The 15,954-nt window shown below is 44.3% G+C and overlaps 1 protein-coding gene across 3 annotated transcripts in view; it reads right to left on the reverse strand.

Annotated features, from left to right (window-relative positions):
* The window catches only part of FURIN (furin, paired basic amino acid cleaving enzyme), a 297,012-nt gene that overhangs the window by 27,079 nt on the left and 253,979 nt on the right, over positions 1–15,954 (reverse strand). For all 3 annotated transcript variants that reach the window (XM_077263564.1, XM_077263562.1, XM_077263563.1), the window contains one exon: positions 8,438–8,554. In XM_077263564.1, the coding sequence (XP_077119679.1) occupies positions 8,438–8,554 (117 nt within the window). The remainder of the gene's footprint in view (positions 1–8,437; positions 8,555–15,954) is intronic.

The following is a 15,954-nucleotide window of genomic DNA, read 5'->3' on the forward strand; positions in this document are numbered from 1 at the left end:
TATGAAGCGCTTAGCATAAATTTGACACTGTGGCTACTGGCAGATGAAAACATGATTTTGCCTCAATGCACATCTGTTATATGTGGCTGCTCCAAATGTCATTCCTCCTCCACATGATGCCAGGGATGGCCAGAGCAAACGAGCAGAGGACCAATAAACGGAAAAAGAGGGTTGGACACAGCATGGTGACTGGGACATTAAAGTCTGGAACACAGTTTTTCTATGAGCCATGTAGGGCACAAAACCATAAAAAGATAATATCTTTCCATAATGTATCCATTCTATCCATTACAGTAAATGGCTGCCCACTCTCCCCAGTCCCACAAGCTCGCTGCCTCGGGGTAATCCTTGACGCTGATCTCTCCTTCAAACTACATATCCAAGCCCTTTCCACTTCCTGCCAACTTCAACTCAAAAATATTTCACGAATCCGTACATTCCTCAACGAAGAATCTGCTGCAAAAACCCTAGTCCATGCCCTCATCATCTCTCGCCTTGACTACTGCAACCTCCTGCTCTGTGGCCTCCCCTCGAACACTCTTGCACCCCTCCAATCTATTCTAAACTCTGCTGCCCGACTAATCCACCTGTCCCTCCGCTATTCCCCGGCCTTTCCCCTCTGTCAATCCCTTCACTGGCTCCCCATTGCCCAGAGACTCCAAGTACAAAACCCTAACCATGACGTACAAAGCCATCCACAACCTGTCTCCTCCATACATCTGTGACATCGTCTCCCGGTACTTACCTACACGCAACCTCCGATCCTCACAAGATCTCCTTCTCTACTCCCCTCTTCCCACAATCGTATACAAGATTTCTCTCGCGTATCACCCCTACTCTGGAACCCTCTACCACAACACATCAGACTCTTGCCTACCATCGAAACCTTCAATCCGACAAGCCTACAACCTGCAGTAACCACCGATCGACCAAACCGCTGCATGACCAGCTCTATCCTCGCCTACTGTATTGTCACCCATCGCTTGTAGATTGTGAGCCCTCGCGGGCAGGGTCCTCTCTCCTCCTGTACCAGTTATGACTTGTATTGTTCAAGATTATTGTACTTTTTTTTATTATGTATACCCCTCCTCACATGTAAAGCGCCATGGAATAAATGGCGCTATAACAATAAATAATAATAATGTGAAACCTGTATTTTACTCAGGGAAAGATGTACAGATGTAAACTATATCTGGCTGATAAAGGAATAGACAGGGGCCAATTAAACAAAAACAAAATGTAGAGGTTTCGTCACCATCATTAAGGATAACGGGAGGTTAAATTAATCAAGACAAAACTAAAGTAGTTTGTAAGGAGAAATGAATGAATAACCTAGAAAGGTCTCATTTTTACCAAATAGAACAGTTTCTGGTAACGGACTCTAGAGATCTGCTTTATAGCAGCTCCATGGGCCTCACAAGAGGATAGACGAAAAATGTTTATACAGGTAAGTTTTCTGGGCATGCTCTGTCACCTGTACAGTGGTTATTGTGCAGGGAGGGAAGGAGATGAGCTGGGAAAATCACTTAGTAGCAGAGTGAAAAGCAGAACTTATCACAATTTTTTTAAAGTTATGTTAAAAAACAAATTCTTATGAAATAAGTTTAAATAATGCAATTAGGACGTTATCTCGTGTCCTATGGATAAGGAATAACTTTCAACTCTGAGAAAACCCATTTAACAGGTTTATTTAAGTCTTAATATTGGTGAGCCATCCTACTACAGGTCAACAATATATACATCAATTATTAGGCTGTCCATGGGATCTGCAGCTCAGCTCTCATTAACTTCAATAGGAGCTCAGATGTAGTACCCAAGACCAGCCACTACATGGTGTATGGAGTCATGGTGTTGAAGCTCTTTACAAAAAGTATATCCAGAATTAAGGGGAGTTGCAAAGAGCTGGTCAAGTGGGTGCTTGGTGTAGGGACTCCCACGGATCTGATATCCCTTTAAGTCCTTGGGGAAACACATAGCTACACTGAAATGCCAAAAATTTGAATAGCTACAAAAGGAAAAGGAACTACGACTCAAATTGCGCCTTGCAGCTGTCCGCAGTGAGCAATATTTCCCAAGGATGCATAAGTAAAATCTATGTAACTCAAGGAGGCAGGCAAAGGAATAAACAAGGCCGTCAACAACATGCTTTATGCGAACTGAAAGAAGTTAGGCTGAATTATACAGAGTTAACGGGACTCACAACTATTTGATATGCAGGCCATCTGCTATCAAAGCTTAAAAGCATTCTGATATTTCCACAGTGGCACTTAGCGAAGGATTTAGTACAGTCCACTTGAGAGTGCGAGACTGATTCTTACCAACAGACATTGGGCAGAATGCAATGAGGAAAGTTACAATGGGTTCTTAGGAGGCGATAAGTGGAATCAGGGCTCATGGAGACTCTTACATGCATACACACAAACAAGAAAATCCTTGCCAAACACCACATTAATCTGTATACCAACATGTGGTGTATAGTCACTTTACCTGACCAATTCTACAGAAAATTGTTTAATTAGTGGAAATAGAGCCCTCATTTACACCTTAATTACCCTGAAGCATCTCATTAGCACAGAGGACAGGTTCTCACTGGTGATGTAAAAGCTCTTCAGTTGAAAGTAATCTATTACAGATTTTCTCTTGAGAAATGGCTGTAATATGCTTTCATGCAGATGTGTAGTACACTTTGCAAGATGATGCATAGGTTAAAGGAATAATTTCTATGACACGTTCTAGAACACACAAGAGGTTTGGTTTCAGACAACCTGGTGACATTTGCTGCAAATTACACGCTCCTGGTTAAGCATACACTGACCTGGAAGAAGCCTTAATCACCAAATGTCAGCAGCAAAGCCCCTACAACATCATTATTAACCCATTGCTTATGAAGTACCGTACATTACTTCTCAGCCGACTGTATCTAAGTGATCTTAACCCTTTAGAGTCAATTTTGGCATTAATGACAGATCCCCATATTTCTAATTCAACATGTGTCATTTTATATGGCAGTAACGCTGGATCGCTTTCACATATCCCAGTGATTTTGAGCCTTTTTGTTTTTGTGACACATTGTACTTTATATTAGCGGTAAATTTAGCTTGATATATTTTGTGTTTGATTTAAGATAATATCTGAAATTTGATGAAAATATGAAGTCACTTATCAGTAATGTATTTTTTTCGGAATCCATGACAACACCACAAGACCGGGGGGGATGAGCCCTTCAAAGACAGAAAACTGAAAGGATAAAAAGGGGCAGCAACTCTCCCTGCATCAGTTGGATTACAGAGCATGAGAGGACCTTCAATAGTTATTTTAGTTATATACAATCTCTGTACCTTCATCCATCAAGTGAGACCCACCAACCAGAGAAGTGAAAACCGCTTATTAAGGGGAGGAACTATAAGGGTGCCATCATGAGTTCCAAAAAAAAAAAACCCATTACCGGTAAGTAACTTCATATTTTTCTGTCACCAATGACAGCATCAAGAAAGAATTAGAGAATAATGACTTTTAGGGAAGGACCACAGCCTGTAGAACCCTTATCACAAATGTGAGGTCAGAAGAGGAAGACAGATCCAGCCTATAGTGCTTATATAAAAGGTAGAAGGGGAAGACCATGTTGTCTTACAGATCTGTTCGATGGAGACCTCCGACCTCTCTCCCCAGGATGCTGCCATCGCTATTGTGGAGTGGGCCTTCAGACCTTCCGGAACAGCCCTACCTTCCTCTATATAGGCTATCTTAATGGCTTATATGAGCCAACTTGATTAGAATATTTTCATACTTTTCATCCCTTTCTAGGTCCCTGAAAGGAGACAACGCGAGACCTAGCTTTTTTTTTTTTTTTTAAGGTTCTGAGACTTCCAAATATTGTAATAGATACATTCTGACATCTAAAGTATGTAACCTTTCCTCCTTATGATTTTTAGTATCAGAACAAAAGGATGGTAAAGCCATCTCTTGTGACCTATGGAATTTAGAAACTACCTTGAGGAGATAAGCCAAGTATGTTTTCAAAATTAACTTATCTTCCAGAACCTGGGTAAAGGAAGGATCTGTCGATAAGGACTGCAGGTCACTCACCTTAAGAGCCGACGTCAAGGTTACCAACAGGATTATTTTCAGGGAGATTATTTTCGAGGTAGGGACAGGACTGGACCTAGTACATGCTTTTATGGATCTAGAGTCCCACTTGTTACCTGCTAGGTCATAAACTATACTGTGGCCCTAGGGATGAAATTTGAACTTTAAGGGTGCTGACCAAAAGGCTCTGTTCTAGTCCCTTCTGAAGGAATTCTAAGATCGTATTAAACGGTACCTTCCCGCCTAGTGTAGCACCTGTAGAGGACAGGATTTTTTCCCAGGTCCTACAGTATATTCCTTGTTGTAACCATTTGTCTACTACTGAATAAGGTAGAAACTAAATTAAAGGAAAAACCTTTACCTTCTAGTATCTACCCTTCAAGTTCCAGACTGTCAAATGTAGCCCAGTCACTTGGTGATTACATATTGGCCCTTGAGACTGTCCAGAGCTTCTGGAAGCACCCAGGGGGTCTGCGATGGAAAAGGCCTCTTTTGCCAGAAGGGGCCTATAAGAATAATCCTCGCCCTGTCCTCCCTGATCATCTTTAGAACTGATAGAATCAGACATACTGGAGAAAACGCATATGGTAGACTGAAGTTCCAATTTATCAGGAAGGCATCTACCATCTGAGAGCTCTCCTTTGGATTAATGGAACAGAATTTCTCTACTTTCCTGTTTTAATTGGTTGCTAAAAGATCTGTTTCTGAAAGACCCCACATGCAGACAATCAGGTCGAACACTGATTTTTTTTTAGTGGCCACTCTTCTTGTCGCATCTGTTTGCGGCTCAAGAAATCTGCCTTGTAATTTTCTTTTCCTCTGATATGCAGGTCTGACAACAAAAGGGACTGCTCTTCTGCCAGTATAAATATTCACCTTGCAATTGACATCAGGTACCTGGAGCAAGTGCCTCCCTGGTGATTTATGTAAGCTACTGTGACCTGGTTGTCTGAGAGCACCCTTACATGGTGACCCTGTAGAAGAAGCAGTAGCCTGTTTAGTGCATACTCTACTACTAAAAGCTCCGACATATTTGAGGAGGCCAACTTCTCTTCCTCTGAAAGTGTCACCTGGATTAGATGGTTGTCCAGATGAGACCCCCATCTTCTGGGGCTAGCATCCGTGGTAAACACTCTAGAAATGCTGCATACCGAGGGTACCACTTTGGAAATGACCCTATTCTTAACTGCCAAGAGAGAGAGTGGATTACCACTAGGGAAAGTATTAATGTGCCTTCTAGCTACCCTTGCAAAGCTACTTAGCTTTTTAGAATTCTCCACTGCAACTCTCTTGTGTGGAATTGGGGCCATCTGATCACCAAAATACAGAATGTGAGGGAACCTAGCAGGGACATCGCTCTCCTGATTGACATATCTGGATTATCGAGACTATGTTTACCATCTTCTCCATTTTCTCCTTAGGAAGACGGCACTCTTGAAGATGGGAGTCTCATGAGATCTACGAAAATCTGTGCTTTCAATGATTCTAGTTTTGATTTTTCCAGATTTAAAAACACCATCCAAAGCTTATTAGGGTGTTGCACACTTCCTTTGCCTGTTTATGAGAGTGAGGAATCGAGCTGTTTACTATCAGAAAGTCGTCCAGATTTGGAATTATCAAATTTGTCTTTCTCCCAAAGGTGGGCTGAGACTTCCGATATTTTTGTAAACACCCAAGGGCCTACTGGTAAGACCAAAGGGAAGTGCTCTGTATTGAAAATGCCTGACCACCACGTTTACGGTTAAGGCCACCCTGAGAAACCTCTGATATTCTACATGTATTTGTAAATGGTAGTAGGCATCTTTTAGATCCAGGACTGCCATATAGCATCCTGGAAAAAGCAGTGTTATGGCTGATTTTATTGATTCCATTTTCAATACAGGAATTTTCAGGAATATGTTTAATGCCCTCAAACTGTTTATCATCCTGTCCTATAACTCGTTATTCCTTTTCTCTGATGCGACTTCCAATAAGACTTGTTTTGCTATAAGGCTTAAGACTTTTGTCTCTAGCGCTAGTTGTTCCAGCAGGGATGCCCGTGGAGACGTCACAATAAATCTCACTTGTGGATACTTGAGAAACTCCAGCCTCAAGCATTACCTCATTAGACCGAGGATCCAGACACTGGAGGAAATCCTTTCCCAAGCCGGGAGGAAGAGAGACCTCCCCCCCGGGAATAGAGTAATTGTGAGGGCTCTCTGCCCTCGTGTGAGGGACTGACGAAAAGGAATCCTCTACTTCTCTTGGTACGATCCTCCCATCTGTCCAGGTCTTTGGATTCTCTCCAGAGTTTTTTTTTCTGTTCCAGGCTCCCGAACATTATGTCCTCAAAAGATTTCCTGCTTTCTTTGGTCCATTAACTCCATTGTACATCTCACGGCTTTCACTAAATGATCCACTTCTTCTAGCAGAAAACTAAGTCCACTCCCAGTGTCAATCTCCGATGAGGTGGAACTTGAAAAAGACTCATACTGAACCTTCCCATCTGACTCAGTAGAATTATCAGACAACCAAGGATATTTCCTGGCTTCTTTCGTACTTTTAGATCTTCCTTTAGTGGGGAAAGGGTCTTAAGGAGGTTTTTTAACCTCCTTTCTGATGAGGGTTCTTAAAGGGAACCCGTCACCTGAATTTGGCGGGACCAGTTTTGGGTCATATGGGCGGGGTTTTCGGGTGTTTGATTCACCCTTTCCTTACCCGCTGGCTGCATGCTGGCTGCAATATTGGATTGAAGTTCATTCTCTGTCCTCCGGAGTACACGCCAGCGCAAGGCAATCTACGGGGAGCAGGTGAATATCGTGCACTGCCCCCGCTATACTCGCCTGCTCCTGGCGTGTCCCTGCACGTCTGTTCCAAGGCGCCGGCAGCTTCTTCCTCTAGTGAGCGGTCACATGGTACCGCTCATTACAGTAATGAATATGCGGCTCCACCCCTATGGGAGTGGAGTCGGGTCTATATTCATTACTGTAATGAGCAGTACCATGTGAAAGCTCACTACAGGAAGAAGCTGCCGGGGAACCAGGGATGTGCAGGGACCGCGCCAGGAGCAGGTGAGTATCTGCTCCCCCTCCCTTGCCGATCCCTGGGTATGACTCGAGTATAAGCCGAGAGGGTTACTTTCAGCCCAAAAAAGTGGGCTGAAAATCTCGGCTTATACTCGAGTATATACGGTATCTGTTGATGGTGAAGTTGGTAAAGAGAGCAGTTGGCTGAATGATGGATGGCCAACAACTATTTAATGTGTATAGCCAATTGAACCCTCAAATAATGATTTGTAACACTTCCCCAGACCTGTGGTGTGCTGTCTTCATTACATGGCACAAAAGAATTGAGGTCAAATAAGTATTGGTTGGTGAAAACGCATTCTGGCCTCTGGCATGAGTTTATGTTTCTTAAGGGGAATGTGGAAATTCAGAAGCCTAATCCTTTTTTTCCTTCACATTTGCTGTCATAAAAAGATAGAACACCAACACACATTAGATGGTGGCTGGATGTGCCAAAAATATGGTGGGCTCAGCTGACATTATTCTAATGCGTATGGCCAATAGCTACTGGTGTCTTCTATGTACCCTTTGCTAGGAGAAAGTTATTAAATATCTATGGTAATGCACCTTTTGTGAGCATGTGTAAGAAAGCAATGAACCTCCCCGATAGAAATTTTAGAATAAAAAGTTAGCAATACATAGATCAATATTTCTGCTGGAAAATGTCAATAATTTGGCTATGTAAAGGGCACATAGCGTTGAAGAGATGATCACAAGTGCTTGTCACGGTAAGGGGAATATTTACAATATACTGGTGATTCTCAGTAAAGTAAAGAACCCTTCCTGGTTCATTCCTGGAGAAATTAGTACCCTGCCCTGGGTTTGACAGGCCTATATCTGACAACCATGTGTGCTTAGCTTAGGTTCAACCACGAGACCGAGATATACACCTCTACAGGCATAAACATGCAAGTCCTAACATCAACCATTTAAATCAGTTCACCTAAATGATAAACATGGTGTGATCTTAATCAAAATGTCGGGACAGCCGAAAAATATAAAAGGGTTTTGCTAATAAAGAATATTAAGAAAATCACTTCCTTTAGAAAACATCTAACTCATGAAAGAACCTGCTAAAAACTTTTACACAATTTTGATCTCCATCTGAACATTCACCATTAGCGATGAGCGAACGTGCTTGGATATCGTGTTATCTCAGCATGCTCAGGTGTTATCCGAGTATCTTGGGCATGCTCGATAACACCAGAGCATGCTCAGATAACACGATATCTAAGCATGTTCTCTCATCACTATACGCCATGTGTATATCTATATATCGATCTCATAAGAGTCACTGGAATACCTACCAACACAGGACTGGCCTGACGCAACGGTTCTACACCCGCCACCATCCACTTGGTTGGAAATGCTTGGCAGATCAGAGGCCGTACCATACAATACCAGGATAAACTGTGTCAATGTTCCTAGAAAAAAAAAGTTATATTTTTACAATAATTATTTGTAATCAGAGACATGACAAAAACTACGTTCATCTCATAATTTGAAACAAAAGCTGCTTAATTAAGCATTACAGTACACACTCTTGTTTTCATGGTTTTTAATTTTTTCAATAGGGTTTGACATATAAGCGATGACCTGTGAAATTCAGGATTTCTCTTAAGGTACCTTCACACGAAACGACTTTGTAACGATATCGCTAGCGATCCGTGACGTTGCAGCGTCCTCGCTAGCGATATCGTTTAGTTTGACACGCAGCAGCGATCAGGATCCTGCTGTGATGTCGCTGGTCGCTGAATAAAGTCCAGAACTTTATTTGGTCGTCCGATCGCCGTGTATCGTTGTGTTTGAAAGCAAAAGCAACGATACCAGCGATGTTTTACACTGGTAACCAGGGTAAACATCGGGTTACCAAGCGCAGGGCCGCGTTTAGTAACCCGATGTTTACCCTGGTTCCAGCGTAAAAGTAAAAAAAACAAACAGTACATACTCACCTGCGCGTCCCCCAGCGTCTGCTTCCTGACACTTACTGAGCGCCGGCCCTAAAGTGAAAGTGAAAGCACAGCGGTGACGTCACCGCTGTGCTGTTAGGGCCGGAGCTCAGTCAGTGTCAGGAAGCAGACGCTGGGGGACGCGCAGGTGAGTATGTACTGTTTGGTTTTTTTTACTTTTACGCTGGTAACCAGGGTAAACATCGGGTTACTAAGCGCGGCCCTGCGCTTAGCAACCCGATGTTTACCCTGGTTACCTGGGGACCTCGGCATCGTTGGTCGCTGGAGAGCGGTCTGTGTGACAGCTCCCCAGCGATCAAACAGCGACGCTGCAGCGATCGGCATCGTTGTCGCTATCGCTGCACCGTCACTTCGTGTGAAGGTACCTTTACAGTCAGTTACTTACCACTGTTAATACTGCTCCTCTTCACTGCAGTTTCGGGTTACCCATGTAAAGGAAGGATTTTCACCTGTGACTTGTCATAACCCCTTTCAATAATATCATTGATGACAAGTTTCATTATTAGTGTATTAAAGCTTGCAGAATACGGCTCACCCTCATTTGGCCAGAAAAATACAAGTGATTTCAGACAACTCTAAATTAGGACTAAATTCATAGGAAACAAAAACATTTATTGGCTGCTCAGGAAACCAGACTTTATAGCTTCCAGTAATTTTGACAGTAAACATCGCTACATACATGTTCCATATGTGGATTTTGATGCAGATTTGAAACTAAAAAATGTGGCTTGTGGATGCGCCTTTCTGCTTGTACAGAGGCAGCAATTGTCTCCCGGTTTCTACACAGAGGTTAGCGTCTCTTCGGGTTATTAGACCCGCTCTCTGCTGGGACTTACAGGTGTGATATAGCTGCAAGAAATGTACTTTTACTACGTTCATGTGAAACTGTCCATCTGCCTAATTCTGCAGCACCATATCACGGTTTAGTTAAAGAAGATCTTTCACCAGTTTGATCATATTAGACTGGCAAAGCCGAGTAACACAGTTTTTATTTATTTTTTAGTTTCAACAAGTTTATTTTTATTTTCAAGATAAATCTAGAAAGCTTTACAACAAAATCCCACGCAGGGGAACATACTTGAATATTATCAAATTCCAGAATAACTTCAATGGGATTTAAACAATACAAATAAACACATAGACAAAGACAGGTAAATGGAAAGGACAAGAAGGAAGGGGGGGGGAGTAAGAGATCCATAACTGCATCATAGTGGTACCAGTCAAACAATCAATGGTCAGGTATAAGGAGCAAGTCTAATAGGAACCATCGGATATTAGATTGGCCTCATAGGGATAAGGCTAAAATTTGATCAAGATTACTGTTAGGATTCCTTTCAATCCATGGTCTCCACACTTTATAATATGACTCCCAGGAGTCCTCTCTTGTAGCTTGTATTCGTTCACATAGCATGATAGTGTTCATCTTGTCAATTACTGGGGAGAAAGATAGGGTAGCTGTTTTCCATTTCGCTGCAATGTGCAGCTTAGCGGCAAGAAATAGTTGATTAACTAAATTATGTAGCTTGTTGGAGAAGCCCGGATATCTGGCCCCCAGCAGGAACACTGTTATTTCTAACTGGATCGCTCCACCATACAGCTCTTCTACAATAGCTTTGATTTTTTACCAAAAGGCGGACACAACCGGGCAATCCCACCACGTATGCCTCAGATCCCCCAGAGCGCCACATCCTCTGAAACACCGATCCGATATGTTTGAGAAGATAGCATGTAGCTTGCTCGGGACTAGATATGTTCTATGTAGAAGTTTGATAGACGTCTCAACTATAGAAGTCTGGAGACTGCCCTTAGTGAGGGAGCAGCAACATTTTTGCCAATCCAATGGGGACATTATCTTATTGAGGTCATTTTCCCACTGTATCATATATTTAAGTTTTACATCTTCTGGTATTGCATTTAGGTTCGAATAAATTAAAGAGATAGCTCCTCCACCCATTGGATCACTTAGACATATTTGTTCATAACCTGATGGGCGGTGGGTGGTTCCATGTCCCAGTATCTGTTCAGCAAAATGAAAAATTTGGATAATACGCAATATTTCAGAACTTGGTGGAGAGTATTTTGGATGAACTCTTGCTTGGTGAGTAGAGTGTTAAATGGTGAGGTAAGCTGTTTGAGGGTAATTAAACCCCTAGATGTCCACCAGCTGAAAGGGCGAGGATCCAGCCCTGGGGAGAAGGCCGGATTGTGAAAAATATGTGTCATTAAGGAGGTCCTGGATTGCAGGGAGTGTTTAAATCTCTCTTTCCTCCACAGCATCAGGGAGTGTGCTGTAAAAGGGGCTGACTTGTGAATCCCTTTCGGGAGTCTCTGCAGTGTCCACATGAGGCCAGGAAGGGTAAAAGGGGATAGGAGGTGTGATTCGAGATTCACCCATCTAGGTGTGCTGCGTTTGTCTGCATTAGCTCCTATTAGCTGGGCTAGTTGGGCTGCTCTATAATATAAGATGAAGTTGGGTAGGGACAGACCCCCCCCGACTCCTGTTAACAAACATAGTCTTAAGCCTTATTCTAGGCTTCTTCCCCTGCCATATGAATTTAGAAATCGTGTTGTGGATATCTAGCAACGTTTTGGCGGGGAGAGGAATGGGTAGGGATCGAAAAACATACAGAAATCGTGGTAAGGAAACCATCTTAATGGCATGGAGTCTACCCAACCAGGATAAGGGCATGGATGACCATCTGGTAAGGTCCGATTTGAGGTTAGAAATCAAGGGAGCATAGTTCCATTTAAATAGAGTCGACCTATGGGGAGTTAAATTTATGCCGAGATAGGTTAAGTATTGCTCATTTCTGGTAAATTTGAACTGCGCTGTTATGTTGTTTTGTGTGTCCTGGGAGTGTTAATAAACAGGGCTTCAGATTTATCTACGTTAATCTTGAGGCCTGAGGCCAATTCAAATTCATGGAGAGCGACAAAAAGATTTGGGAGTGTAATTATAGGATTGACTAAGGACAAAAGCAGGTCGTCTGCAAAAAGGCTAGCTTTGTAGTGGTCACCTCTAATTGTAGGTCCATTAATGTTAGGGTTGGTTCTGATAGCTTCCGCTAATGGCTCCATGGCTAGGGCGAATAGAGCAGGGGAAAGCGGACGACCTTGCCTGGTGCCACGTTGGATGGGGGGGGATGAGGAAGGGGAGGGGGGAAGGAGGGGGAATAACAAAAAAAAAAAAGGGAGGGATTGGGAAAAGGGAATTGAATGATGCATAAGTAGGTAAAACAACTGTAAATAGACCGAACATTAACTGCTAGGTAGTTAATCTAAATTCAAATTCAGAGCAAAGCAAAGTCAACAACAGGCCCCATAGACATAACCTAGAGAAACATGACTGATTTTGGGGATACCAAATCTCGAGTTATGCAAATCAGGTAATCTGAGTGTCTTGACTTCTTGTTCTGGGATGGGTTATCCATTCCCTTGTTGGCCTGGGTTTTCTTTGCGGAAGCGAGGGAGTCTCTGAAGGTAGTGGGATACTAGCCTTGATCAGGGCCTGGGTTCCTTCTTCTAGTGACCGGCATGTATAGAGCTGCGACTTGAAAGTGAAGATGAGAGCGAATGGAAAACCCCACTTGTATTTAATCTGAGCCTCTTGTAGGGAGGTAGTAATTGGCCTGAGGGCCCTTCTTCTGGCCAATGTGGTGGGCGCAATGTCTGCATAAATGTGCACTGAATCTGGTAGGCCAGGCAAGGTAGGTTGGTTTCTAGCCGCCAGTAAGATCAGATTACGGGTCTCCTCATAGTGCATCTTTAGTATTAAATCTCTGGGCATATCATTAGATCTTGGCTTACCCAATGCTCTGTGTATCCTTGTAATATGGAGAAGGGCCGAGTCTAGATCAGGCAGAAGGGCTGTAAAAAGGGCTGCTGCTGTATCTTTAAGGGCAACCACATGTTCAGGAAGTCCTCTAATTTGAATGTTGCTTCTTCTGGACCTATTCTCATAATCCTCACATCTCAATTCCAACTCAGCAATACGGTCGGTATGTCGCTTGAGAGTCTCCTGGTCCTCCTCCAGCGCGTCAGAGACAACGTCCATTTTTTCCTCCAGATTGTTTGTGCGCTGTGCCAGGTCTTGCAACTGGGATGAGATGCCCTGCATGGCAGTGGTGAGCTCCTCTCTAAAGGTTTCTTGCAAGGACCTCGTGAGGGTAGCCGTTGAAATCATTGCTTCAGAGTTTGAGGGAGTATCATCCCGCTTTGTGCCCCCACTGCCCTGAGTTGTAGAGGCAGACGGAGGATTAGTTGCTGCAGCCATTTTGGAGGGGGTCCCGTTTGTAAAGAGATCTGAAATGGAGCGGCCCGTCGGCTGTGCTGCGCCCCCCTTTTTCGGCATTACGGATTGCCCTGCTCTTAAAAACAGACTGTCCCCGAGAGGGAGATTTTTAGAATGCTTCGGTCGTTGGAAAGGGTTGGATGGGGTCCGTCGGGTAGCAGAGCTCAGCGCAACATGTCTGTCATTGCTGCACTCTGCACATGCGCCCCGTCAATAAAGTTTTATCTATTTGCTGATTTCACTTATTTGCAAGATGGGCCTCATGCAAGGGAAGGCCGCGTGGGCTGGAAGCTACTGTTACAGCTCTCAGTGTGGTCAGACCCGGCTATAACGCCCACTGCTTTCTGCTGGGTTAAAGAGCCTCGTTCTCAGAGCAGCAGTAGGAATCTAAGGGTCTCACACTCTAATTAGTTTGTGATTAAGCAACGGTAATTTCAGGGGGGAAAATCGCGTCACCCCTTCCTATAGCTGTATCATCTGCGCCCACAGGGACTTATACCTCCCAAAATTTCACACCCCTGCAGAGGAGTGAGCCAGGCCCCCAAGTTCAGGGTTATGATATGATATATAGGGTGCAGGGGCTCCGGTGTGCTGGTCCCGGGACCTCTTACCTCCGGCACCTCTGATCGGGTCTGCTGCACAGAGGTGGCGCTTGGTGCAGTCTGTGGGCCTTCGGGGAACTTCACCTTCTTCTGTTAGTGTCCCCTGTGAGAAGCCGCTCAGCCGTATCAGGCCACAGAGCGGTCAGGGAGACTATTTCCTCCCGTCGATATGCTGTGAAGGAGGGGGAGGAGGGGTGCCTGCGGCCGCGAACGTTCTCTCCGGCGGCTCCGGGATGGTGAGGGTCCGGCGGTGCTTTCGGCTCTGCCCGGGAAATCCCCCGTCGCTCCGATATGTACCTCTTCCCGCTGGTCCTGCGGCTCTGCTCCGGCGCGAAGAGGGGGACGGTCAGCAAGATGGCGCCGGCTAGGTAATGGCGCCGAATCTCTCCGGTATCTCCTCGCTCGCCCACCGCCGCCCGACTCCTCCACCGGCTCCGCTGCTGTCTCGGCGGAGTCCCAGCAGTGTGGGGACACCGCAGGGAGTCTTTTAATCCGCCTATGGGGGTAGTAAAAGCGGGTCTTTACAGCTTAAGAGCGGGAGCCACGCCGAGCTGCGTCCTCTCCGCTCAGGATCCAGGCCACGCCCCCTTTTATTTATTTTTTAATCTCTCCTCTCCATTGAGAAGCATTTATGTTAAGTCCAAGGGGAATGTTAGAGATTTTTTTCACTGGGGGGTGTACTTGTTCCCTTGTATTACATTGGCCAATCATAAGCAGGCCGCAACATACAGGGAAAAGGAGTACACGCCCCCAGGGAAAAATGTCTGGTAACAGCCCTATGGATTTAAATCATAAATTAAACTTTACAAGCTACGTTAATATCTGCATTAATGGAAAGGTAAAACTGGAAAATGAAAATGACATTTTACTCCACTCTGCAGCCACTATTTGGCCAGCTTGGCATGATTAAACGGGTGAAAGCTCCTCTATTATTCCTCCCATTTCAGAAGGCAAATAACTACGGCCAACAGTTACATTTTATACCAAAATAACACCAATGACAGATTCCATAAAAGCATCAGGAAAGCTATAAATGACAACTGGCAGAAATACTATTTTCTAGACAAGAAAGCAAGTGACCGCTGATATTCACGGCGGGCAGCCGATTGGCAGCTCCAGTCTCTAGCAGGGCAGTGATGAGACAGAGTAAGCAGTAAACGAGACTATATTTTCTGAAGAGTCAGGATGACAGCTCGCAGCACACTGGCGGCTCTGTGTTCTGCTGGGTATAGCGGCAGAACCACAGCTCCTGTCACTAACAATCCTCTTATTCAGGTGTAAGGAAGCGTCTGGTGAGCAGACAGGACTCTGCATGTGAATATTAAGCAGCTATCTGGAGCTCTGTACTGGGTGACCCATCTGTGTCTGTGCGATAACAACTTGCCGATCCCTTTCCACACGTTTTCCCCTCTCCACACTTGGTTCCACGTGCTGACTTGCCTAATGTAACAAGTCAAATCGAGTGGGTTCAATCCATCACACGGTTGACAAAATGCAGTAAATAAATAACCTATTTTTCTTATCTTGCCCACGCAACATGAATACACAAACAGTGCACACAGGGGAAGACAGACAGGCACACATCACCTAAATGCAGCACTCAGAGCTGATAAGGTAAATTAACTGCTTGCCAAATGCCAAGATCAATTATGCTGAAGATCTAAAAACTGTGCATGTAAAATACACTATACAGAGAGGCAAGATCAACATCTTCATAGGAGCACTGAACACAGACAGTTCAACTGAACAAGGAACAGATGAAGAATGAAAATCATCATCTCCTCTATGGAGAACCCAGTGATAAACGGATAGACTCTTATTCATACACAGCTGCCAATCAGAGGAAGCAGAGCTGCAGCATGATCAGGGCTTCCGCAACCTCAACCAATCATGCGTTAGGGGGTGTGTCTCAGACTCCCTGTAGAGAGGATAGCTAAAGTGTAGTCACAGATCACAGCTAT

This window comes from Ranitomeya variabilis, chromosome 5 (genome assembly GCF_051348905.1).
Source record: "Ranitomeya variabilis isolate aRanVar5 chromosome 5, aRanVar5.hap1, whole genome shotgun sequence".
Lineage (NCBI taxonomy): Eukaryota > Metazoa > Chordata > Amphibia > Anura > Dendrobatidae > Ranitomeya > Ranitomeya variabilis.